Below are 27215 nucleotides of genomic sequence, written 5' to 3'. Positions count from 1 at the left end.
TGTTTTTTTGAGAGAAGAGTGCAGCGGGGCCATCTCGGCTAACTGCAACTTCCAGCTCTTAGGCCCAAGCGATCCTCCCACCTCAGCCTCTCCGGTAACTGGGATAACAGGTACGCACCACCAGGCCCGACTAATCTTTTTTGGAATTTTTTGTAGAGATGGGGTTTCGCTATGATGCCCTGGCTAGTCTTCAACTCCTGGACTCAAGTGATCTGCCCACCTCGGCCCCCTAAAGTGCTGGGATTACAGGCCTGAGCTGTGTAACTTCATGCCGCATGACACAGCCTGGTAACAAGGAAGAAATCCCACGGGTCCAGCGTCTACTCACATAGGTGGGGTGATGGCTGATAAACCCCAGCAGGAGGAGCCAAAAGAGCAGCCACCACACCAGCATGTCCTGGTCCTCTCAGGGCGCCCTGAGGCGGCCAGGACAGAGGTGGGGGTGGCTTAGGGCGGGGGGTGGGAAGGGGATGGGGACGGGGAGGCAGAGGGAAGTGGGAGGGGAGGGGAGGGAAGGGAAGGGAAAGGAGGAGAAGGGGGCTGTTGGGCACCTGGAGGTGGAAGAGGAGGAGGAGGAGGAGGAGAAAGGGGTCTGGGAAAGGATCCGATTCAAATTAAGTTCTCAAGCGCTGGTGGAAGGTTTAGCTACAGGTCACGGAGAAAGTCAATCAGGGAAGCAACAGGACGCGCAGGGCAAGGGAGCGTGAGGCTTAGGAGCAGTTAGATGGAGACCAAGGTTCTGCTTTCCACCAAACCTTCTTCGGTCTGGGCCCTCTCTTAGCAACCCTGGGGTTTTATACTCCCTCTCCACCAATCCCTGATGCCGGAGGTGCGGCCTCACAATGGACATCCCATGAGTGCCCCACCATGCCAATGCCCCCTCCCCCATCTCAGCCCCCCACCTCCTCCCAAGGACAGGTCCTCTCTGGAACCTTCACAAACCTGATTTCTGGTCCTCCCCAACCAGCTCCCTGTCCCTGCTTCTGGGCACTCCTTCCTTCCTGAGCTCACAGGGTTCCTCAAGGTCAAACATGGAGAAACCCTATCTCTACTAAAAATACAAAATTAACTGGGTGTGGTGGCACACGGCTGTAATCCCAGCCACTCGGGAGGCTGAGGCAGGAGAATTGCTCGAACCTGGGAAGCAGAGGTTGCGGTGACCTGATATTGTGCCACTGCACTTCAATGGGCAACAAGGGATATTGTGCCATTGCACTCCACCCTGGGCAACAAGGGAGAAACTCTGTCTCAAAAATAATAATAAAATAAAAATAAAAATAATAAAAATAAAATAATGTAGATTTTGAACGGGGGTTGGGTTATGCTGGGGTACGTACTTTCCAAAGTTAGTAAACTTACACTTAAGGTTATATATTTTGGCCGGGGGCGGTGGCTCACGCCTGTAATCCTAGCACTTTGGGAGACTGAGGCAGGCGGATCACGAGGTCTAGAGATGGAGACTATCCTGGCGAACATGGTGAAACCCCGTCTATACTAAAAATACAAAAATTAGCCAGGCGTGGTGGTCTGCGCTTGTAATCCCAGCTACTCAGGAGGCTGAGGCAGGACAATTGCTTGAACCCCGGAAGCGGAGGTGGCAGTGGGCCAAGATCTTGCCACTGCACTCCAGCCTGGGCGACAGAGTGAGACTCTGTCTTAAAAAAAAAAAAAAAAAAAAGTCGTCAAACCAGATGACACAAATCAAATGATATTTCACTTTGTTTTGGTCCATTTTGTTTTTTTGAGACAAGAGTGCAGCGGGGCCATCTCGGCTAACTGCAACTTCCAGCTCTTAGGCCCAAGCGATCCTCCCACCTCAGCCTCTCCGGTAACTGGGATAACAGGTACGCACCACCAGGCCCGACTAATCTTTTTTGGAATTTTTTGTAGAGATGGGGTTTCGCTATGATGCCCTGGCTAGTCTTCAACTCCTGGACTCAAGTGATCTGCCCACCTCGGCCCCCTAAAGTGCTGGGATTACAGGCCTGAGCTGTGTAATTTCATGCTGCGTGACACAGCCCAGTAACAAAGAAGAAACCCCGCGGGTCCAGCGTCTACTCACATAGGTGGGGTGATGGCTGATAAATCCCAGCAGGAGGAGCCAAAAGAGCAGCCACCACACCGGCATGTCCTGGTCCTCTCAGGGCGCCCTGAGGCGGCCAGGGCAGAGGCGGGGGTGGCTTAGGGCAGGGGAGGGAAGGGGACAGGGACGGGGAGGCGGAGGGAAGTGGGAGGGGAGGGGAGGGAAGGGAAGGGAAAGGAGGAGAAGGGGGCTGTTGGGCACCTGGAGGTGGAAGAGGAGGAGGAGGAGGAGGAGAAAGGGGTCTGGGAAAGGATCCGGTTCAAATTAAGTTCTCAAGCGCTGGTGGAAGGTTTAGCTACAGGTCACGGAGAAGGTCAATCAGGGAAGCAACAGGACGCACAGGGCAAGGGAGCGTGAGGCTTAGGAGCAGTTAGATGGAGACCAAGGTTCTGCTTTCCACCAAACCTTCTTCGGTCTGGGCCCTCTCTTAGCAACCCCGGGATTTTGTACTCCCTCTCCACCAATCCCTGACGCCGGTGGTGCGGCCTCACAATGGACATCCCATGAGTGCCCCACCATGCCAATGCCCCCTCCCCCATCTCAGCCCCCCACGCTCCTCCCAAGGACAGGTCCTCTCTGGAACCTTCACAAACCTGATTTCTGGTCCTCCCCAACCAGCTCCCTGTCCCTGCTTCTGGGCACTCCTTCCTTCCTGAGCTCCCAGGATTCCTCAAGGTCACTCTTGGCGACAAAACATAAAAAACAAATGATGGCAGGACGGCAGGAAGAACCTCATACCCAAGCAGAGTGCTAGGTTTTACAGCCCCCGCTCAGCCATTCATATCCTAAGCAACAAAACATCAGCAGGATGCGGAAGGTCCCAACAGTAAACCATCTCCATCACATCCATGTAGCCATCAGGCCATCAACGTGTATCTCAGGGACAAATGTTGTAGATACGCTCATTTTAAGCATGCATGGTACATTTACAAAAATTAACCTGACTTATTTTGTTCCAGCAAATCTCAATATATTTTAGAGCAATCAAATCACACAGCATGTTTCTGATCATATAACTGTGCTAGATGTCAATGATTAAAAGCTAACTCAAAATTATTATTTGCTTGGAAATTCAAAGTGCCCTTATAAGATATAAACATAAGAAAGAATCCAAAATGAAACAAGATTGCCTTTAAACTCAATGATAAGATCATAACATGGCAAGAAAATGTCTCCCTCTGGCCTGGGAATTCCACTTTGTGGCACAAGGTTGTGTGATCTCACATCACCCCTAACCCACCTAGACATGTTAACATCTGAAACAGAGTGATGATGTCACTTATCTATATCATCTTACTGCCTGTGTGTGTGGACTTTAAATTCTGAACCCAAATGAGGGGGAGAAAACCAAGTTGACTTTCATGATTGACCTTTCACGGATGTCCAAGAAATCTGCATTTCAAGAAACAAATTTCATCAGCTTCTCTCCTAGGGTATTTGGCCACAATACCCAGAGGGCTTGGCAGCATCATGAGTGATGGGTGGGGAGCACCAAGCAGGTGGGCAGGACCCAGGGCCTGGTGACCAGGACAGACCCCCACTATCCATCACCTTTGCAGGCCCTGTCCTCAGCTAAACTTCCCAAAGGCCTTCTTCTGCCCGATCACACAGAGTGTGCCCAAACTCACTCAGGCCTCTGGCAGTTGGACACAATGTCTCATGCCTGTAATCACAGCACTTTGAGAGGCTGAGGTGGGTGGATTATGAGGTCAGGAGTTCAAGACCAGCCTGGCCAAGATGGTGAAACCCCATCTCTACTAAAAATGCAAAATTAGCCAGCATAGTGGCGGACGCCTGTAATTCCAGCTACTCAGGAGGCTGAGACAGAGAATTGCTTGAACCCAGAAGGCAAAGGTTTCAGTGAGCTGAGATCGTGCCACTACAATCCAGTCTGGGTGACAGAGCAAAACTCAAAAAAATAAATAAATAAAATAAGTGGCCGGGCACCATGACTCATGCCTATAATCCCAGCAATTTGGGAAGCTGAAGTAGGTGGATCATCTGAGGTCAGGAGTTGGAGACCAGCCTGAGCAACAGGGTGAAACCCCGTCTTTACTAAAAAGGCAAAAAATAAATCAGGCGTGGTGGTGCACACCTGTAATCCCAGCTACTCGTGAGGCTGAGGCAGGAGAAGCGCTTGAACCTGGGAGGCGGAGGTTGCAGTGAGCTGAGATCGCACCATTGCACTTCAGCCTGGGCAACAAGAGCGATCACTTTGGGATTGTGATTTTTGAGATTTTAGATGTGAGGGATTTTGATCTTTCAGGATTTAACCTATTTTACAGTTGAGCAGACTGAGCCACAGAGAGGGGATGTGAACTGCCCAAGGTCTCACAGGTGGTGAATGTTTGTAGCTGGAACCTGAACTAAGGAAGGAGACCACTACTACTGCTGCCCTCCTTCCACCATCTTGCCTAGTTCACAAGACAGGAGGAAAGAGAGAAAGCAAAAATTTAGAAACAAAAGTGAGATAAATAGCCAGACAACCTTGGCACCACCACCTGCCATAGGAGTTAAAAATAATAATAATGACATCAACCCCTGACCTAAACTACTTGTGTTATCTGTAAATTCCAGACATTGTATGAAAAAGCATTGCAAAACTTCCTGTTCTGTTAGCTGATGCATGTAGCCCCCAGTCACGTTCCCCATGCTTGCTCGATTTATCACGACTCTTTCACGTGGATCCTTTAAAATTGTAAGCCTTTAAAAAGGCCAAGAATTTCTTTTTCGGGGAGCTTGGCTCTTAAGACACAAATCTGCCAGTGCTCCTGGCCAAATAAACCTTTTCCTTCTTTAATCTGGTGTCTGAGGAGATTTGTCTGTGGCTCATCCTGCTACAGAACCAGGGTCTACCTTGGCAAGGGATTCCACACTGAGTCTCCTCCTGAGAAGCCTGCTCTCAGGGGTTTTGAGGAAATTCATGGTCAGTAAACTGTGTCTCAGGAAATTGTTCCTCTCATGCCATTAGTACCCCTAATGCATCAGTCAGGATAAACAAGATTATGATGCAATAACAAGCAACCTCCATTCTCCCTCTCTTTGTTTTGTTTTGTTTTTTGGAGATAAGAATCTTGCTCTGTTGCCCAGGCAGGAGGGCAGTGGTGTGACCTTGGCTCACTACAACCTCTACCTCTTGGTTCAAGCAATTTTCCTGCCTCAGCCTCCTGAGTAGCTGGGATTACAGGCATGCCCCACCACACCTGGCTAATTTTTGTATTTTTAGTAGAGATGGGGTTTCACTGTGTTAGCCAGGCTGGTCTTGAACTCCTGGCCTGAAGTGATCCACCAGCCTTGGGCTCCCAAAGTGCTGGAATTACAGGCATGAGTCATTCTGCCTGGTGCACCCCCCGTTCTCCATAGAGAAATCAACACAACACATCCACAACAGCCTTGGATTAGTCTGCACTGGAAACATCCAGAGTCCTGTGGCACAAAGAAAAGAGACATGCCTGGCCACTTACTGACTCTGAAAGTTTCTGCTAAATAATGACACGGGTTCAGGCCGGTCGTGGTGGCTCACGCCTGTAATCCCAGCACTTTGGGAGGCCGAGGTGGACAGATCACGAGGTCAGGAGATCGAGATCATCCTGGCTAACACAGTGAAACCCCATCTCTACTAAAAATACAAAAAATTAGCCAGGCGCGGTGGCAGATGCCTGCAGTCCCAGCTACTCAGGAGGCTGAGGCAGGAGAATGGCATGAACCCTGGAGGTAGAGCTTGCAGTGAGCTGAGATCGTGCCACTGCACTCCAGCCTGGGTGACAGAGCAAGACTCCCGTCTCCGAAAAAACAAAAACAAAAATTAGCGGGGCGTGTTGGCATGTGCTGTAGTCCCAGCTACTCGAGAGGCTGAGGCAAGAGAATCGCTTGAACCAGGGGGACAGAGGTTGCGGTGAGCCGAGACTGCGCTACTGCACTTCAGCCTGGGAGACAGAGTGAGACTCCGTCTCAGAAAAAATGCTTTCTTCCAACTTACACAAGCCGGAAGAAGAAAATGTCATTTATTTTCATGGTAGGAGATTGATGCCAAGATTTTACACCAGGTGGAGACCTGTACCAGCTCCCTCTGCTCCCATCTCCCAGAGTTCTAGGAATTTACTCTTGCACACTGGCTCTTTCATGTCTCTTGGACTTTGCCTACGGAGGTCTCTCTGCCTAGCAGGCCTTCTCTCCATGTCTCACCGTTATCCTCCCGCTTTATTTATTTATTTATTTATTTTTATTGTTTGAGAAAGTGTCTGACTTTGCCACCCAGGCTGGATTGCAGTGGCGTGGTCACTGTTGACTGCAGCCTCAAATTCCTGGGCTCAAGAAATCCTCCTGTCTCAGCCTCCCAAGTAGGTATGCGTCGCCACACCCAACTAGTTTTTTATTTGTGTGCGTGTGTTTGGTAGAGATGGTAGAGATGTTGCCCAGGCTGGTCTCAAACTCCTGGGCTCCACTGATCCTCCCACCTAAGCCTCCCAAAGTGCAGAGATTACAGGTATGAGCCACCACACACACCCAGCCTCTCCATCTATTTTATTTATTTATTTATTTATTTCTGAGACACAGTCTCCCTCTGTGCCCCACACTGGTGTGCAGTGGTGCAATCTTGGGTTCACCGCAACCTTTGACTCCCGGGTTCAAGTGATTCTCCTGCCTCAGCTTCCAGAGTAGCTGGGATTACAGGCAAGCACCATCATGCCCAGCTAATTTTTGTATTTTTAGTAGAGATGGGGTTTTGCCATATTGGCCAGGCTGGTCTCAAACTCCTGACCTCAAGAGATGCACCTGCCTCAGCCTCCCAAAGTGCTGAGATTACAGGCCTGAGCCACCATGCCCTGCTACTGCACCCAGCTACTCAAGGCAAATATGGAGCCAACATACTTGACTATCTGCAGGGGTCCACCCAGGGTAGGGGAGATGTGAGCACTGGCGTCAGAGGGAGCCCAGCTTATTGGCCCAACTCGGAGATAGACCCATTTCCTGGTGGGCATAGCACTCCAAGGCTTGTCACTCACAGCCTCTGCAACTCCAAGTCTTGGTATGCCTGAAACCCATACTCCACAAGAGCAAGCCTTCACTGAGCACCTAGGGTGGGACAGATAGGCCAGGGCTGAGCACGCAAGAGGGAGACCCAGACTTTGCCTTGAGGAGATCACATTCAGCCAGGGACAGAATTACTCCAGAGTGTCGCAGACAAAGGGACCAAAGCCTCTGATTTTCTTTTCTTTTTTTTTTCTAATTTTTTTGAGATGGAGTTTCACTCTTGTTTCCCAGGCTGGAGTGCAATGGCATGATCTCAGCTCACTGCAACCTCTGCCTCCTGGAGTCAAGCGATTCTCCTGCCTCAGCCTCCCATGTAACTGGAATTACAGGCACCCGCCACCACACTCAGCTAATTTTTTGTATTTTGAGTAGAGACAGGGTTTCACCGTATTGGCCAGGCTGGTCTCAAATTCCTGACCTCAGGTGATCCACCCACCTAGGCCTCCTAAAGTGCTGGGATCACAGGTGTGAGCCACCGTGCCTAGCCGTCTCCAATAGAAGGAGGCAGAGAGAGGCTTGGCACCCAACAGAAATGAGTTTAAATCTTGGTTCCCCTGGTTCTTGGCTCAAGCTTCTCTGGTGCCCAGTGTCTTCCTATGAAAGGGAATGAGAGGGGTCTGGGGTTGTGACAAAATCATGTTTCTAGTGCTGGGCAAGGTGATATGCACCTGTAATATCAGCAACTCAGGAGGCTGAGGAGGGAGGATTGCTTGAAGTCAGAAATTCCAGCCCAGGCCGGGTGCAGTGGCACACGACTGTAATCCTAGCACTTTGGGAGGCCAAGGTGGGCAGATCACCTAAGGTCAGGAGTTTGAGACCAGCCTGGCCAACGTGGTGAAATTCCAGCTCTACTAAACATACAAAAAGTAGCTGGGCATAGTGGCAGACAGCTGTAGTCCCAGCTACTCCCAACCTGGGAGGCAGAGGTTGCAGTGAGCCGAGATCGTGCCACTGCACTGCAGCATGGGCGACAAGAGCAAAACTCCATCTCAAAAAATAAAAATAAATAAATAAAATAAATGAAAAAATAAAATAAAAATAAAAATAAATTCAAGCTTAGCCTGGGCAACATAGGGAGACCCCATCTCAAAAAAAAAAAATAAAAGGCCAGGCACGGTGGCTCACACCTGTAATCCCAGCACTTTGGGAGGCCAAGGCGGGTGGATCACCTGAGGTCAGGAGTTCAAGATGAGCCTGGCCAACATGGTAAAATCCTATCTCTACTAAAAATACAAAAACTAGCTGGGCGTGGTGGCACATGCCTGTAGTCCTAGCTACTTGGGAGGCTGAGGCAGGAGAATCGCTTGAACCTGGAGGCAGAGGTTGCAATGAGCTGAGATCACACCACTGCACTCCAGCCTGGGCATCAGAGTGAGATTCTATCTCCAAAAAAAATAATAATAATAATAAGTAAAAGTAGTCAGGAAGAGACATCAACAAAAATTGGTGATGAATGGGGTAGCAGTGGCACTGGGGAACAAAAGGGAACAGATATTTTGCACTGCAATTGTCATCTCGTTTATTTTCTTTTTTTTTGAGATGGAGTCTCCTTCTGTTGCCAGGCTGGAATACAGTGGTGTGATCTCGGCTCACTGCAACCTCCGCCTCCTGGGTTCAAGCGATTCTCCTGCCTTAGCCTCCCAAATAGCTGAAACTACAAGCACATGCCACCATGCCCAGCTAATTTTTTTATTTTTAGTAGACACAGGGTTTCACCATTTCGGTTAGGATTGTCTTGATCTCTTGACCTTCTGATCTGCCCACTTCATCCTCCCAAAGTGCTGGGATTACAGGTGTGAGCCATCATGCCTGGCCAATTGTCATCTCTTTTCAATATTGAGCACATATGGGTACGCTGTAAAGGAAATTTTAAAATCTCAGGATCCCAGCCCCCCATCTTCTTATGCAAAAGAGAAAGTCATTGCAACACCCTTTTCCAAATGAATAGCTGTTCCTAAGAATGTAACAGCCAGATAGATGTCTACTCAGCAAGAAAAGGCCTCAGGCATCTGGGAAGGGCTGCACCCCATAGATCATTCATAAGTAAATTATTTGCTGGCCTCCTATAATCAAGGACATGACAATGTTAATGTTAGGTCTACAAACTTTTTTTTTCTTTGAGATGGAGTCTCTCTCTGTTACCCAGGCTGGAGTGTAGTTGCACAATCTGGGCTCACTGCAACCTCTGTCTCTCAGGCTCAAGCAATTCTCTTGCCTCAGCCACCCGAGTAGCTGGGATTATGGGCGTGTGCCTCCACACTGGGCTAATTTTTGTATTTTTAGTACAGATGGGGTTTCACCATGTTGGCCAGGCTGTTTTCGAACTCCTGACCTCAGGTGATCCACCCGCCTTGGCCTCCCAAAGTGCTGGAATTACAGATGTGAGCCACTGCACCCAGCTGAGTAAATTTCTTGATTGCACAGAATGTATGGTGATATTGGTGGACTTAAGGACATTGAATTGTTTATCAGGAATAAAGTATTATGTGTGTTTTCTGGGGTCCTGGATAATGCTGTAGCATTCGGGGTAGATTGAGTAAAAAAAATGTAGAGATGGTTTCCTAGTTACTTGTTTTTGCTTCTAATTTTCATTCATTTGCTATTTATTCTCTTCTGGCTTTGCTTGTGTATGCATATATATAAAGCCATTATTATTATTATTATTTTTAGTTTCTAGTGGAAGGCTTTTATTTGGTTCTGTGAATAGTCATTTTATTTCCTATGTATTTCTAGCAAGTTGTATTCATTCCATTGATCCAGAATTCCTAGGCTGCCTTTGTCGGGCCTGCAGGAATTAATGGAGCATACCAGCTTTTTATTTTTTACCTTTATTTTTTGAGACACAGTCTCACTCTGTCGCCCAGGCTGGAGTGCAGCGGTGCGATCTCAGCTCATTGCAGCCTCTGCCTCAGAGGTTCAAGTGATTCTCCTGCCTCAGCCTCTGGAATAGCTGAGACTACAGGTGCCCACTACCACACCCGGCCAACTTTTTGTATTTTTAGTGGAGATGGGGTTTCATCATGTTGACCAAGCTGGTCTCAAACTCCTGACCTCAGGTGATCTGTCTGCCTTGGCCTCCCAAAGTGCTGGGAGTACAGGCATGAGCCACCCCATCCAGCGAGTATACTTTCATAAATAGAATTTGAGTCATATTTCTGTCTCTGCCTAATTTCTCCAAAATTTGTAAACTATTTGTGAATATTCTTAATTCATGGCAATGTGTTTGTTGGCATACAGTTGAACAGGGTCCCCAGGGCCGATCAGGGAGAGAGAGCCCAGAAACTTGACATGTTAGCACTACTGTAACTGCTCAAGGGGATGACGTTGCCCACTGCCTAGACAGAGCTGATTTATGAAGACAGGTGAATTGTAATTGACCAACGTGGTGAAATCCTGTCTCTACTAAAAAAATACAAAATTAGCTGAGCATGGTCGCGGGCACCTCTAATCCCAGCTACTTGGGAGCCTGAGGCAGGAGAACCAGTTGAATTCGGGAGGCAGAGATTGCAGTGAGCCAAGATCGTGCCATTGCACTTCAGCCTGTGTGACAGAAAGAAAGAAAGAAAGGAAGAAAAAAAGAAGGAAGGAAGGAAGGAAGGAAGGGGAGAAAGAGAGAGAGAAAGAAAGAAAGCTGCTAACCCAAGCGGGACAAAAAATTAATTGAATACCAAAAAAATACTTTGCTAAATTTTCATGTTAAAACAGCCGATACCGAAATTGTTTAGATAAACAGTTTGGTTTTTGTTGTTGTTGTTTGTTTTTGTTTTTGTTTTTTGTTTTTTTGAGACGGAGTCTCAATCTGTCACCCAGGCTGGAGTGCAATAGCATGATTTTGGCTCACTGCAACCTCTGCCTCCCAGGTTCAAGTGATTCTCATACCTCAGCCTTCTGAGTAGCTGGGATTACAGGCTCCCACCACTATGCCTGGCTAATTTTTTTGGATTTTTAGTAGAAACGGGGTTTCACCATGTTGGTAAGGCTGGTCTTGAACTCCCAACCTCAGGTGATCCACCCGCCTCAGCCTCCCAAAGCTCTGGGATTACAGGCATGAGCCACCATTCCCTGCTAATTTTGTATTTTTTAGTAGAGACAGGGTTTCTCCATGTTGGTCAAGCTGGTCTGGAAAGCCCCACCTCAGGTGATCTGCAGCCTGGGCCTCCCAAAGTACTGGGATTATAGGCATGAGCCACCACGCCTTTTTTGTTGTTTTTGAAACAGGGTCTCACTCTGTTGCCCAGGCTGGAGTGCAGTGGAGCAATCTCCCCTCACTGCAACCTCCTCCTCCTGGGTTCAAGGGATTCTCCCATCTCCTCCCAAGTAGCTGGGATTACAGGCTTGTGCCACCATGCCCAGCTAATTTTTTATGTGCTGGCCCAGCCTAGATATACAATTTGAATGAACTGCAGGGTCTAAGTCAAATTACCTATGATAACCCATTAGGTATCAGTGCTATGCACGTAAACTGGAGAAACAACTGATATTCAAGAGCACGTAAGTCCGATGTTAACCATGGACTCATGGAGAATCAAGATGGTCACCTTATCCTTCCTGACTCCTTAAAGTGTTTGTTATTAAAGGTTCTGCAGTTGGGCGTGGTGGCTCACACCTGTAATCCCAGCACTTTGGGAGGCCAAGGCGGGCGAATCACCTGAGGTCAGGAGTTCGATATCAGCCTCACCAACATGGAGAAACCCCATCTCTACTAAAAACACAAAAAATTAGCCGGGCGTGGTGACTCATGCCTGTAATCCCAGCTACTCGGGAGCCTGAAGCAGGAGAGTCGCTTGAACCCAGGAGGCGGAGGTTGCGGTGAGCCGAGATAGCATCATTGCACTCCAACCTGGGCAACAAGAATGAAACTCTGTCTAAAAACGAAAAACAAAGGGCTCTGCCTTCCATGACTCATCATGGAAAAGATAAAATGATCTAAATTAAGTATGTATCGGTGTGCTGACTTATAAATTGCTAAAATAGTTCACAACCAATGTTTCGTTTGTCAAATCCATGTTCCTGGGAAGACAAAGCTTCAGGTGCATTTGGCTACCTCATGGGCCATTTGAACAGTTCAGTTGTCTGTTGTCATTTTCAATGCATGTTTTCTGGTTGCTTTCCCATGCAGGAGGGCTGATATTACAACAGTAGATCATTATGGTACAGAGTATTTTCACCAGGTACTGAAAGCTTTTTATGGCTCACTGACTGGGGACAATCAATTCCTTCACAATCTAGAACCTGAAGACTGGATCTTCTGAGAACATCAGAGGAAGAATGTCCTTGCCATCCACACTACAGCAAAACTTCAGGACCTTGAACTTTGGGTTCATAATCTCACAAGAGGGAAGTTTTTCGCCGGAAGAAGATGGCATCCTTGATGTGAACAGCTTTTCCCAAGATCACAGATCAAGACTTCTCGTTTTTTTTTTTTTTTGAGACAGAGTCTTTTTTTTTTTTTTTTTTTTTTTGAGACAGAGTCTCGGTCTTGTCGCTCAGGTTGGAGTGGAATAGCGCAATCTTGGCTCACTGCAACCTCCGCCTCCTGGGTTCAAATAATTCTGCTGACTCAGCCTCCCGAGTAGCTGGGATTACAGGCGCCCACCACCATGCCTGGCTAATTTTTTTGTATTTTTACTGGAGACAGGGTTCCACCATGTTGGCCAGGCTGGTCTCAAACCCCTGACCTCAGGTGATCCGCCTACCTCGGCCTCCCAAAGCGCTAGGATTACAGGCATGAGTCACTGTGCCCAGCCTTGTGATAGTGTCTTACTCTGTCACCCAGGCTGGAGTGCAGTGGTGCAGTCTTGGCTCACTGCAACCTTCGCCTCCCAGATTCAAGCGATTCTTGTACCTCAGCCTCCCGAGCTGCTGAGACTACAGGCACGTGCCACCATGCCTGGTTAATTTTGTGTGTGTGTGTGTGTGTGTGTGTCTGTTTGTGTGTGATGGAGTTTTGCTCTTGTTGCCCAGGCTGGAGTGCAGTGGTGCGATCTTCGCTCACTGCAACATCTGCCTCCTGGGTTCAAGCGATTCTTCTGCCTCGGGCTCCTGAGTAGTTGGGATTATAGGCGCCCAACACCATACCCGGGGAATTTTTTGTATTTTTAGTAGAGACGGGGTTTCATCATGTTGGTCAGGCTGGTCTCGAACTCCTGACCTCAGGTGATCCACCCGCCTCGGTGTCCCAAAGTGCTGGGATTACAGGCGTGAGCCCTGTGCCCAACCTCCATCTCTCTCTCTCTCTCTGCCAACTAAAGAGACTGACCGGGGACAATCAACTCTCTCCAGACTGACAGAGAGAGAGAGGGAGAGAGAGAGAGAGCGAGAAAGAGACAGAGTCTGGCTCTCACCCAGGCTGGAGTGCAGTGGTGTGATCTTGGCTCACTGCAACCTCCGCCTTCCGTGTTCAAGCGATTCCTGTGCCTCAGCCCCCCAAGTAGCTGGGATTATAGGTCCGCACCACCACGCCCAGCTAATTTTTGTATTTTTAGTAGAGGCGGTTTTGCCATATTGGCCAGGCTGGTTTTGAACTCCTGACCTCAGGTGATCAGCCAGCCTGCGCCTTCCAAAGTGCTGGGATTACAGGCGTGAGTCACCGCGCCCGGCCAAATAAAATAAAATGTTAAAGTAAATTCAGGACTACCCCTCCTCCAAGTCTTCTGTCCCCTTTGGGCGCCCACGTGAGCGGGGGAGGGGCTGGGGGAATAATAACATCAAAAGAGCGCCTTTTCCTCCCTTATTCCGAGACTTCCCTGGGCCTGACTCCCGGTCCTGTCCCCAGCGCCCCGCGGCCTCTCAGTGGCCGCGATGCAGCCCCTTCAGTGGCCAAGATGCAGAGATCAGGATGCCTTTGCGCCGCCCCAGGTGCCCGCCCCTAGCTGCCTCCACCTGGGCCCCGATGGAAAGTGAGGTTGGGGGCCGGGCTGGGGCGTGGCAGCCGGGGTGTGTATCCACCGGGCTTGGTGCCTCAGGTGGCCCGGCAGCACCGTCCCACCTCTGCCACCCTCCGATGGGGCCGCTACCTGTGTGCCTGCCAATCATGCTGCTCCTGCTGCTGCCGTCCTTGCTGCTGCTGCTGCTGCTTGGACCTGGCCCCGGGTCCGGCGAGGGTGAGTGAGGAAGGGGCTTTCCCGGAACTCAGGCATTCCGGGATTCCTCCAGCCCTTCCTAGGGACCCAGCAGCCCTGCCTCCCATCCCTCTCCAAGTTCTTAGTTGCCCTAGAGCCCCCAGATCACTCTTCTAATGTTCACTCACACTGTGTGCCCCAGCCTTCTGCAGGGCGCCCCACTCACTCCTCCCAGGGACCCAGAACTAGCCCAGTCCTTCCCCAGGGGCGCAGAGTCCACTCCTGGCTCCCTCCCCTAACCGGCTGTGATGCTCTCCGGCAGCCCGGGAGCCTCCCGGTTGTCCTGATCTGGGGTCCGCGAACTTATCCTTCATTCCACCTGTCCCTGAGATGTGAGACACCAGAGGGTGGGAGGAGCAGGGGAAGAAAGGCCCAGCTTGGGGGTGGGAGAAGAATATATCGTGCCCCTGTACAAGAAACCCCTGTGACCAAAAGAAAAAAAAAAAAAGAACATACTGTCCCTATCTCACTATCCATCCTTTGGGGTCACTGTAGAGAGGTCCTCTGGGTGACTGCCCATTTCTGGGGTGCACAGATACATGTACCCGCAGAGTACAATGTAGACACCGCCAGCACACAGATGTGGAGGCACAGCACCAGCCCCAGACTCACCTGGCCCTCAGGTGTGCAGCTCGCCGTGTGCGGCTCCCACAGGCAAAAATACTGAGATACCGCTAGGGGGACACAAGCACACACAGCTCAAGGATACCCGGGACCGCACTCAGGACAATTCAGATGAGCCGTGTACACACACACACACACACACACAGAGCCGCACAGACACACGTATGTGCACATAGACCCAGGGGCTCACAGGATGCACAGACAACCCTGGCCCTCCCCGAGGAGGCTGCAGCAGGCAGACAGGGCAAACAGACCCTAGCGTGACCTGCCCCACCTATGTTGGCACAGAGGGAGTGTTTTGCTTGGTTATAAGCACAGTGCTGGATGCCCGCCCCATGCCTAGAACCCTCCCTCTATAGGGCTGTTGCTAGGGCTCTGAGATACCAGAGAGTGGTCAGGGAGGGTGGCAGGGGAACCTTTGGGGACAGCTTCAGGGTATGGTGTTGGGACTGGGACATTGTCAGGGTGCTCAGAGAGGGCGTGTTCCCTGGGTCTTGATGGATTTAGAGGTTAAGGGACCATTTCTGGAAGCTCACTGTGTGCCAGGGCAGCTTATATCAGAGCTCAGCTTTTTTTTTTTTTTTTTTTTGAGACAGAGTCTCACTGTTGCCCAGGCTGGAGTGCAGTGGCACGATTTCGGCTCACTGCAACCTCCACCTCCCGGGTTCAAGAGATTCTCCTGCCTCAGCCTCCTGAGTAGCTGGGACTACAGGCATGCGCCACCACACCTGGATAATTTTTGTATTTTTAGTAGAGATAGGGTTTCACCATGTTAGCAAGGCTGGTCTCGAACTCCTGACCTCAGGTGATCCACCTGCCTTGGCCTCTGATTGTGCTGAGATTACAGGCATGAGCCACTGCGCTTGGCCAGAGATCTGCTCTGGAAGACCCCCCAGGCCGGAGGGCACTGCCACAAGCAGACAGTATGGTGAGGGTCCCTATGGCCACCTGGCAGGCAAGGTGGATTCTGGAGGGAGGTGGCCTGGGAGCAGGCTGAGGATGGGGTGAGGGCATTTGAGCAGCAGAGTGTCTGTGTGAGGGGGCATAACTGGAGGAAGAGTAAATGACTCTTGTGTGAGAGGATGAGGGAGGGGTGACAGGGGCTGACTACCCCCAGGACTTGGGGTGCATTGAGACTCCTTAGCTTTATCCAGACTCGTGGGAGCCATGGAGGTTTGAGGCAGAGGCGTGGGCTGCTGGGAGAGTGACAATCCAGAGAGGAAGGCAAAGCTTTCAACTGCAAATGCCATTTTATTTTCGTGTGTTTTTTTTGTTTTTGTTTTTGTTTTTTGAGACGGAGTTTCACTCTTGTTGCCCAGGGTGGAGTGCAACGGCACGATCTCAGCTCACTGCAACCTCTGCCTCCCGGGTTCAAGTGAGTCTCCTGCCTCAGCCTCCCAAGTAGCTGGGATTACAGGCGTGCACCACCATGCCCGGCTAATTTTGTATTTTTAGTAGAAACAAATTTCTCCATGTTGGTCAGGTTGGTCTGGAACTGCTGACTTCAGGTGATCTGCCTGCCTCGGCCTCCCAAAGTGCTGGGATTAGAGGCATGAGCCACCGTGCCTGGCCCCAAATGTGTTTTACATTTTCTTCCTCTTTGATTCATCTTTGTCCTCCAACAAAAATATGCTACTTTTTCCACTGATAAAAAAACAAAATGGAATTTAAATCTGGCCTGGACTTCTCAAAAAAGTCAGTGTGATGAAAACTGTTCAGGATAAAACAGAAATGAGACTGGGCATGGTGGTTCATGCCTGGAATCCCAGCACTTTGGGAGGCCAAGGCAGGAGAATCACTTGAGGCCAGGAGTTTGTGAACAGCCTGGGCAACATAGTGAGACCCCATATCTACTAAAAATTTAAAAATTAGCTGGGCATGGTGGTGCATGCCCGTATGTCTGGAGGCTGAGGCAGGAGGATCGCTTGAGCCCAGGATTTGGAGGCTGCAGTGAACTATGATTGTGCCACGGCCCTCCAGTGTTGGTGACAAAGTAAGACCCTGTCTCTAAAAAAAAAGAGAGACAAGATGATCAGGATGAGCGTAGAGGCTCATGCCTATAATCCTAGCACTTTGGGAGGCCAAAGCAGTGGATCATATGAGGTCAGGAGTTTGAGACCAGCCTGGCCAAGATGGTGAAACCCCGTTTCTACTAAAAATACAAAAATTAGCTGGGCGTGGTGGTGCACGCCTGTGATCCCAGCTACTTGGGAGGCTAAGGCAGGAGAATTGCTTGAACCTGGGAGGCACAAGTTGCTGCGAGCAAGATTACACCACTATGCTCCAGCCTGGGCAACAAGAATGAGACTCTGTCTCAAAAAAAAAAAAAAAAAAAAAAAAAAAAAGATGATCAAACACAATGCATCAACTTCCCGGAGCCGTATAAACCCTAACCCTAACCCAGGAAGCAGGCAAGCCTGTGTGTGAGTTTCCACTCTATTGCTGGTACCACTCGGCTCTGGCAACCCCGAAGGCCACCTTCCCCTATTGTTACTGTGTAAGGAGGAAGAAGCACTGGTTTGCAAGTCAGAAGCCTGGGTTGAAGCCTCTGCTTGAGATCCTGCTGGCTGTGGGAATGTGGGGTTACATTTCCCGGCTGGCCTCCTTTCCTACGTGTCCAGTGCAGGGGTTCCAGTCACATGCATTAGGCACCATTACATGTCCGAGCTGTGCCAAGATCTAGAAAAATGGCTGGGCTCACGCCAAGAGGCCTTCCTGTCTGGCAGTGAAAATAAGAGGAGATACCAAGGGCCCTGAGCCTGAGTCTGGAGGGGAAGTCATGAGCACAGGGCAGTGCCGGGGCCCGGAAGCTGCCACAGAGGAGCCCAACTTGGTGACAGACACCTGTAGGCTCATCCGTGATGCCCAGTGCCCAACACGGGGAACTGGACAAACGTTTCATGCATGACTCTTTTTTCCCTTCTTGGCTACCTTGAGGACCTTGATTATAATAGCTAGCCTTTTTTTTTTTTCTTTTTTTGAAAGTCTTGCTCTGTCGCCCAGGTTGGAATGCAGTGCAAAATCTTGGCTCACTGCAACCTTCCCCTCTCAGGTTCAAGTGACTCTTCTTCCTCAGCCTCCCTAGTAGCTGGGATTACAGGAGTGCACCACTATGCTCGGCTAATTTTTGTATTTTTACTACAGGCGGGGTTTCACCATGTTGGCCAGGCTGATCTTGAACTCCTGACCTCAGGTGATCTGCCCGCCTGGGCCTCCCAAAATGTTGGGATTACAGGTGTGAGCCACTGAGCCCAGCTGGATTATAATAGCCTTTTCATGCACCAGGGGCTTTATACTCAGTTATCTCATTTCGTTCATATGAGTTGAAGTCAGCTTATCTGCCATTTCACAGTGAGGAAACCGAGGCCCAGAGAGGTTAGGAATTTGTCCAAGGTCACACAGCTAGGAAGTAGGATTCAAACCCAGACAGCCAGGCTGTAACACCTAGGCTCGTCTCAGGCTAATGCCCTTCCCAGGGGTCTGGGAAGCCCTGACCTGCAGCCTGTCACCTTTGTTTACCCCCCAGCCTCCAGGATATTACATGTGTACCGGCGTGGGATCCTGGAACTGGCAGGAACTGTGGGTTGTGTTGGTCCCCGAACCCCCATCGCCTATATGAAATATGGTTGCTTTTGTGGCTTGGGAGGCCATGGCCAGCCCCGTGATGCCATTGACTGGTGAGTGCATGCCTGGGACCAGGCCACAAAATCCCTCACACTCTGGGGTAGTCAACGCTTATGAGGAAGTACCCAAAATTGAAGCTGGGATTTGGTCCAGGGAGATCCCAGTGTGCAGTACTACTTTGCAGGCAGGCAGGCAGAGGCCTCTTGGATAACATGGCCAATGAGGCCAGATCTTGGTACCAGCTGCCCCTTACCCTGGACTTGGGCTGATTACATTGCCTTAAACAATTGGCCAGGAGCGGTGGCTTACTCCTCTAATCCCAGCACTTCGGGAGGCTGAGGCGGGCAGATCACTTGAGGTCAGGAGTTCAAGACCAGCCTGGCCAATATGGTGAAACCCCATCTCTACTAAAAATGCAAAAATTAGCTGTGTGTGGTGGCAGGCGTCTGTAATCCCAGCTACTCGGGAGACTGAGGCAGGAGAATTGCTTGAACCCAGGAGGCGGAGTTTGCAGTGAGTTGAGATTGCACCACTGCATTCCAACCTGGGCGACAGTGCGAGACCCTGTCTCAAAAGAAAAAAATAATAATAATATAAAGTGACCAGGTGTGGTGACTCCCACCTGTAATCCCACCACTTTGGGCCGAAGCAGGAGGATCACTGGAGACCAGGAGTTTGAAACCAGCCTAGGCAACATAGTGAGACCCTGTCTCTATATTAAACACACACACACACACACACACAAAGGCAGCCAGACTACGCACTAGGAACTGCCCTGGGAATCCCTTTGCATTCTCACAAGAATCCCATTTCGCAGATGAAGAAACCAAGGCACAGAAATATTAAGTAACGTGTCCAGGTGTGGGGGCTCACGCCTGTAATCCCAGTACTTTGGGAGGCTGAGGCAGGCAGATCACGAGGTCAGGAGTTCGAGACCATCCTGACCAACATGGTGAAACCCTGTCTCTACCAAAAATACAAAAATTAGCTGGGTGTGGTGGCAAGCACCTGTAGTCCCAGCTACTCAGGAAGCTGAGGCAGGAGAATCGCTTGAACCTGGGAGGCGGAGGTTGCAGTAACCTGAAATCACGCCACTGCACTCTAGCCTGGGGTCTCGCTTTTGCCCACGTTAGAGTGCAGTGGCATAATCATAGTGGTTCACTGCAGCCTCAAATTCTTGGGCTGAAGGGAATCCTCCTACCTCAGCCTCCCAAGTAGCTAGGACTATAGGCATGTGCCATCATGGCGAGCTAATTTTTTGTGTGTTTTTATTTTCTCGAGACAGAGTCTTGCTCTGTTGCTCAGGCTGGAGTGCAATGGCGCAAACTTGGCTCACTGCAACCTCCAACTCCTGGGTTCAAGTGATTCTCCTGCCTCAGCCTCCCGAGTAGCTGGGATTACAAGCATGCACCACCATGCCTGGCTAATTTTGTATTTTTAGTAGAGACAGGGTTTCGCCATGTTGGCCAGGCTGTTCTCGAACTCCTGACCTTGTGATCCACCTGCCTCGGCCTCTCAAAGTGTTGGGATTACAGGCATGAGCCACTGAGCCTGGCCTGGTGAGCTAATTTTTAAATTTGTTATAGAGACAAGAGAGACAAGAGTCTCCTTATGTTGCCCAGGCTGGTCTCGACCCCCTGGCCTCAAGTGATCATCCCACCTCAGCCTCCCAAAGTGCTGGGATTACAGATGGGTGTCACGGCACCTGGCCTCTAAGGAGTTTTCATTATAAACCTACCCTGAAGGGAGGGAATCTGATTTTACGAGAGGGTATAGCCTGGTGAGGCCTGGATGACCTCTGGAGGTAGGGGCTTGTGCCTGGGCTGAGACCTAAGGGACAAAGGGCAGACATGAAGTTGCCCCAGGCAGAGGGCACAGTGTGGGCAAAGTCAGGAAGTGGCAGGGCTTGGATCACTCCAGGAAGAGAGAGGAGTCGTGTCACAGGAGCTCCAGACCCAGACAGTGAGGCAGGCAGGCAGGGACCAAGTTTGGGCACAGCCAGGGAGGCAGGACAGGGCATGGTGGGGCCAATGGAATCATTACCCAAGACGGGGATTTTCAGGGAAACAGCTTAGATAAGGCCAGGCGTACAGTAGCTCCCACCTGTAATCCCAGCATTTGGGGAGGCTGAGGTAGGAGGACTGCTTGAGCCTGGGAGTTCGAGACCAGCCTAGGCAACATAGTGAGACCCCATATCTACAAAAACTTTAAAAAAGGAGTTTGTGTTCCTGTAGTAGCATACTTGGGAGGTTGAGGTGGCAGTATCATTTGAGCCCGGGAGTTCAAGGCGAAAGTGAGATGATTGAGCCATTGCACTCCAGCCTGAGCGGCAGAGAGATATGCTGTCTCAAAGGAAATAGAAATTAAAAATCCAGCTGGGCAGGCTGGCGTGTGCCTGTAGTCTCAGCTACTTGGGACAGTGAGGTGGGAGGATCGCTTGAGCCCAGGAGTTCAAGGCTGCCGTGAGCTATGAATGTGCCACTGCACTCCAGCCTGGGAGGCAGAGAAAGACCCTGTCCATTAAAAAAAAAAAAAAAAAAGAAAAAAAGCTTAGATAAGAGGGTGCTGTGCCTCCCCAGGGGTCTTCAGTCACCCATGGTCCTGGCAAGAGAGGAGGGCCAGGAGAGAGCTTCACCCGCCTGCTGTCCTGCCCATGTGACATCCGCAGGTGCTGCCATCGCCACGACTGTTGTTACACTCGAGCTGAGGAGGCCGGCTGCAGCCCCAAGACAGAGCGCTACTCCTGGCAGTGTGTCAATCAGAGCGTCCTGTGCGGTGAGTCCCCAGCACCACCATGCCACACACCCCGAGTATCCCCTGGGCATCCTGGCATAGCCAGATGATTTCTGTGCCCCTGTTGCAATAACCACTGCTTCCAACTCTCTACAGACCACCCCTTGGGTATATCTAATGTAAGTGACATTTATTTTATTTTTTGAGTCAGAGTCTCGCTCTGTCACCCAGGTTAGAGTGTGGTGGTGTGATCTTGGCTCACTACAACCTCTGCCTCCTGGGTTCAAGCGATTCTCATGCCTCAGCCTCCCAAGTGGCTGGGACTACAGGCATGCACCACCACGCCCAGATAATTTTTGTGTTTTTTTCAGTAGAGGTGGGGTTTCACCAAGTTGGCCAGGCTGATCTCAAACTCCCCACCTCAAGTGCTCTGCCCGCCTCGGCCTCCCAAAGTGCTGGGATTACAGGCATGAGGCATGGTGTCCGGCCCTAATGTGAGTGATCTTTAACACTGAGCACTTGAAAAAGAAAACCCTAAAGAAACCTAATTCTTTGATGTCTGGATGACAAGGAAGAAGACAGAAATGGCATCAGATAATAAACAATGTAAATGTTCATCAGAAAGGGTCTGGGGGTGGGGACCAGAAGGAGGATCGCTTGAGGCCAGGAGTGCATCTCTACAAAAAAGTTAAAGGATTTTTTAACATTGGCCAGGCGTGGTGGCACACATCTGTGATCTCAGCCACTTGGGAGGCTGAGGTGGGAGGATCGCTTGAAGCCCAGGAGGTTGAGGCTGCAGTGAGCTGTGATCAAGCCACAGCACTCCAGCCTGTGTAACAGGGCAAAACCAGTCTCAAAAAAAAAAAAAAAAAAATTTTACCTAACCAACCACTTCTAAAGATATATGAAAAAACCCCCTGCAATTAAAAACCTCAGGTCCCTCAGGGCAATCTTACCAGGTTTTGAAACAAAGCAATAACATAAGGACTGTAGTGTTTTATGTTTATATTATTTATTTATTGTTTGTTTGTTTTTGGAGTGTGGGTTTTTTTGTTTGTTTTTTGATATTTTTTTTTTTGTTTTTTTTGAGACAGAGTTTTACTCCTATTGCCCAGGCTGGAGTGCAATGGCGTGTTCTTGGCTTACTGCAACCTCCGCCTCGGGTTCAAGTGATTCTCCTGCCTCAGCCTCCTGAGTAGCTGAGATTACAGGTGCCCGCCACTACACCTGGCTAATATTTTTGTGTTTTTAGTAGAGATGAGGTTTCGCCATGTTGGCCAGGCTGGTCTTGTACTCCTGACCTCAAGCAATCCACCCGCCTCAGCCTCTCAAAGTGCTGGAATTACAGGCGTGAGCCACTGCATCTGGCTGTGGTATTTATTTTTAAGATTCCATTTTGGGCCGGATGCTGTGGCTCACACCTACAGTTCCAGCACTTTGGGAGGCCAAGGCAGGTGGATCACTTGAGGCCAGGAGTTTGAGAGCAGCCTCAATGGTGAAACCCCGCCTCTACTAAAAATACAAAATTACCCTGGTATGTTGGTGCATGCTTGTAATCCCAGCTACTCAAGAGTCTGATGCAGGAGAATCACTTGAATCCAAGAGGCACAGGTTGCAGTGAGTCGAGATCGCACCACTGTACTCCAGCCCGGGCAACAGAGTGAGACTCTATCTCAAACAATAACAAAAAGAAATAGATTCCATTCTGATGTATGGCATTTTCCATTTATAGTTTCCTTTCAAATAAATAAGAAAGCTAAAACAATGAAAACAACTAAGAAGTGAGTAATGGTACAGGGAGAATGTAGATAAGGCTTGAGTTTCGGCAGCGAGACTCAAAAGTTATCTGAAGAGCTAGTCATGATCCAGACCACTAGTTCCATCCCTTTTTTTCTATTTTCTGTTACTTGAAAATAGACATAACAGGCTCGGTGCTGTGGCTCACTCCTGTAATCTCAAGACGGACAGATGGCTTGAGCCTAGGAATTCAAGACCAGCCTGGGCAACATGGTGAAACCCTATCTCTACAAATAATATGAAAACTAGCACAGTGTGGTGGTTTGCACCTGCAGTCTCAGCTACTTGGAAGGCTGAGGTAGGAGGATCACCTGAGCCCAGGGAGGCTGAGGCTGTAGTGAGCCAAGATTGCACCACTGCACTTCAGCCTGGGCAACAGAGTGAGATCCCGTCTCAAAAAAAAAAAAAAGAGTAAAGAAAAAAAGAGGCTGGGCGTGGTGGCTCACACCAGTAATCCCAACACTTTGGGAGGCTGAGGTGGGTGGATCACGAGGTCAGGAGTTCCAGACCAGCCTGGCCAACATGGTGAAACCATGTCTCTACTAAAATACAGGTGGGTGCTTTTAATCCCAGCTACTCAGAAGGCTGAGGCAGGAGAATTGCTTGAATCCAGGAGGTGGAGGTTGCAGTGAGCCGAGACTGCACCAATGCACTCCAGCCTGGGCGACAGAGTGGGACTCTGTCTCAAAAACAACAACAACAACAAAAAAGAAAATAGACATAACATAAAATTAACTATGTTAAAGTGTATAATTCAGTGATACTTAGTATATTCACAATGTCATCCAACCACCACCTAAACATTTTCATCACTCCGCCTCGAAAAATCCCTTTCCCCTTAAGCAATCTGTTCCCATTCCTCCCTACCACCAACACCTGGTAAACTTACCAGGTTACCAGTTTTCTATCTCTGGATTTACCCTGTCTAGATATTTCATATAAATAGAATCATACACTATGCTTCTGGCTTCTTCACTTAGTATAATGTTTTTGAGGTTTGCTCATTTTCTTTTGTTCTTTTTTTTGACATGAAATCTCAGTCTGTCACCCAGGCTGGAGTGCAGTGGTGCCATCTCGGCTTACTGCAACCTCCGCCTCCTGGGTTCAAGCGATTCTCCTGCCTCAGCCTCCTGAGTAGCTGGGATTACAGATGTGCACCACCATGCCTGGGTAATTTTGGTATTTTTAGCAGAGATGGAGTTTTACCATGTTGGCCAGGCTGGTCTTGAACTCCTGACCTCAAGTGATCTGCCTGCCTCAGCCTCCCAAAGTGCTGCGATTACAGGCGTGAGCCACCACACCCATCCTGTTCATGTTGTATTAATAGCATGTGTCAGTACGTCATTCCTTTTATGGCTGAATAACATCTGCTGCATGGATAGATCACATTTCGTTTATCCATTCATTCAACGATGGGCATTTGGGTTGTTTCCACCTTTTGGCTTATGTGAATAGTGCTGCTATGAACATTCATGAACAAATACTTATTTGAGTACCTGGTTTCAATATTTTGGAGTATATACCTAGGAGTGGAATTGCTGGGTCATACGGTAATCCTGATTTACTTCTCTTGTTGAGACAGGGTCTCGCTCTGTCACCCAGGCTGGAGTACAGTGGCATGATCATGGCTCACTGCAGCCTCAAACTCCTGGGCTCAAACTATCCTCTTGGCTCACCCTCCTGAGTAGCTGGGACTATAGGTGTGTGGCATGATGCTGGGGTAATTTTTTTGAGACAAAGTCTCACTTTGTCACCCAGGCTGGAGTGCAGTGGCACGATCACGGCTCACTACAACCTCTGCCTCCCAGGTTTTAGCGAATCTCCTGCCTCAGCCTCCTGAGTAGCTGGGATTACAGGTGCCCGCTACCACGCCCAGCTAATTTTTGTATTTTTAGTAGAGACTGGGTTTCAACCGGTTGGTCAGGCTGGTCTCAAATTCCTGACCTCAAGCAATCCACCCGCCATGGCCTCCCAGAGTGCTGGCATTACAGGCATGAGCCACTGTGCCTGGCCAAGTGCCCAGCTAATTTTTAGCCTTTTTTTTTTTTTTTGAGATGGAGTCTCACTCTTTTTGTCCAGTCTGGAGTGCAATGGCGTGATCTCGGCTCACTTCAGCCTCCGCCTCCTGAATTCAAGCGATTCTCCTGTCTCAGGCATGCGCCACCACGCCCGGCTGATTTTTATATATTTTTTAGTAGAGACGGGGTTTCACCATGTTGGCCAGGCTGGTCTCGAACTGCTGACCTCATGATCCATCTGCCTTGGCCTCCCAAAGTGCTGGGATTACAGGTGTGAGCCACCACACCTGGCCATTTTTAAACTTTTTGTAGAGATAAGGTCTCCCTATGTTGCCCAGGCTGGTCTCAAAATCCTGGCTTCAAGCAATCCTTCTGCCCCTCTGCCTCTGAAAGTGCTGGGATTACAGGCATGAATCACCATGCCCAGTTAAGAGTTCTTTATATATTGTGGATACTGACTCACCAGATATGTGATTTGCAAATATTTTCTCCCATTATGTAAGTTGTCTTTTCTCTTCCTTGATGTGTCTTTGCACAAAAGTGTTTAAGTTTGATGAAGTTCAATTAATCTGTTGTCTTTTGTTGCTCATGTTTTTGGTGTCCTTAGAATCCACTGCCAAATCCAAAGTTATAAATATTTACCCTTAAGTTTTCTTCTAATAGGTTTATCATATTTAACTCTAATATTTAGGTCATTGATCCATTTTGAGTTAATTTTTGTCTACAGAGTGAGGTAGGGGGTTGAACTTTATTGTTTTGCATGTTGTTATCCAGTTATCTCAGCCCTCTTAGTTGAAGAGACTCTTCCCCATTGAATCATCCTGCTACCTTTGCTGAAAATCACAGCCAGGAGTGGTGGCTCACACCTGTAATCCTAGCATTTTGGGAGGCTGAGGCAGAGGGATTGCCTGAACTCAGGAGTTTGAGACTAGCCGGGGCAGCACGGTGAAACCCCATCTCTACAAAATACAGGAAAAAATTAGCCGGGTGTGGCAGCATGCACCTGTAGTCCCAGCTACTCGGGAGGCTGAGGCAGGAGAATTGCTTGAACCTGGGAGGTGGAGATTGCAGTGAGCAGAGATTGCACCACTGCACTCCAGCCTGGGCAACAGAGCAAGACTCCATCTCAAAAAAAAAAAAAAAAAAGAAAGAAAGAAAAAGAAAATCACTTGGCTCTAGATGGAGGAGGGTTTCATCACTTTGAGCTAATAACTTGACTTCTCTTAACCTCAGCTTCCTTACCTGTAAGATAGGTGTTGTGAAGATGAGAAAAGGTTTGTAAGATGAGAAACAGATTTTGTTTTTGTTTTCAGATGGAGTCTTGCTCTGTCACCCAGGCTGAAGTGCAGTGGTGCGATCTCTGCCCACTGCAAACTCTGCCTCCTGGGTTCGAGTGATTATCTTGCCTCAGCCTCCCGAGTAGCTGGGATTACAGGCCCCTGCCACCACACCCAGTTGATTTTGGTATTTTTAGTAGAGATGGGGTTTCACCATGTTAGCCTGGCTGGTCTCAAACTCTTAACCTCAGGTGATCTGCCCACCTCGGCCTCCCAAAGTGCTGGGATTACAGGCATGAGCCACCGTGTCCAGCTGAGAAACAGATTGGATGGGAATTTTTCTTCTATCTCCTCCTCCCATCCTTATCTGAACTTCTCTCTGACCCCTGCTAACTCCTAGAGAGAATCAAAGATCTGTTCCAACTCTTGATTAAAACTCTGGGTTCTGCTGACTTGGTCTGCTCTGGTGGCAAAGAGGCTATTGTAAGCGTTATTAGAAGTATGTTTTTATTTTTATTTATTTTTTGAGACAGAGTCTTACTCTGTGGCCCAGGCAGGAGTACAGTGGAATGATCTCAACTCACTGCAACCTCTGCCTCCCGGGTTCAAGTGATTCTCATGCCTCAGTCTCCTGAATAGCTGGGACTAGAGGTGCGCGCCACCATGCCGGGCTAATTTTTTTGTATTTTTAGTAGAGACAGGGTTTCAGCATGTTAGCCAGGCTGGTCTTGAACTCCTGATCCATCCTCCTCGGCCTCCCAAAGTTTTGGGATTACAGGCATGAGCCACCATGCCCGGCCTACTTGAAGTATGTTTTTTTAGATCTTCAGCTATATCTTCTTACTACAGATTAGAACTTGGCATAAGATCAAAGCTGAATTAATATGATGATATAATCAGTTTT

General features: G+C 49.3%; 2 protein-coding genes across 8 annotated transcripts in view; one reads left to right on the top strand and one right to left on the bottom strand.

The window, feature by feature from the left end:
* The window catches only part of LOC129011393 (nuclear pore complex-interacting protein family member B4-like), a 29246-nt gene extending 26746 nt beyond the window's left edge, over positions 1 to 2500 (bottom strand). For 3 of the 6 annotated variants that reach the window (XM_063650538.1, XM_063650539.1, XM_063650541.1), the window contains exon 1: positions 2063 to 2500. In XM_063650538.1, coding sequence (XP_063506608.1) covers positions 2063 to 2128 — 66 coding nt within the window. In that variant the 5' untranslated portion in view covers positions 2129 to 2500. Of the gene's footprint in view, positions 1 to 328; positions 768 to 1359; positions 1675 to 2062 lie in introns of those variants that run through there. The other 3 variants (XM_063650537.1, XM_063650540.1, XM_063650536.1) reach the window with 2 other exon arrangements.
* LOC129011872 (mitochondrial intermediate peptidase-like) overlaps positions 1 to 27215 on the top strand; it is a 69207-nt gene that overhangs the window by 37496 nt on the left and 4496 nt on the right. Inside the window, exon 5 of one of the 2 annotated variants that reach the window (XM_063650545.1) lies at positions 21155 to 21261. In XM_063650545.1, coding sequence (XP_063506615.1) covers positions 21155 to 21261 — 107 coding nt within the window. Of the gene's footprint in view, positions 1 to 12346; positions 14071 to 21154; positions 21262 to 27215 lie in introns of those variants that run through there. The other variant, XM_063650546.1, reaches the window with a different exon arrangement.

Source organism: Pongo pygmaeus, chromosome 14 (assembly GCF_028885625.2).
Source record: "Pongo pygmaeus isolate AG05252 chromosome 14, NHGRI_mPonPyg2-v2.0_pri, whole genome shotgun sequence".
Classification (NCBI taxonomy): domain Eukaryota; kingdom Metazoa; phylum Chordata; class Mammalia; order Primates; family Hominidae; genus Pongo; species Pongo pygmaeus.
This window is presented reverse-complemented; position numbering and strand designations above follow the sequence as displayed.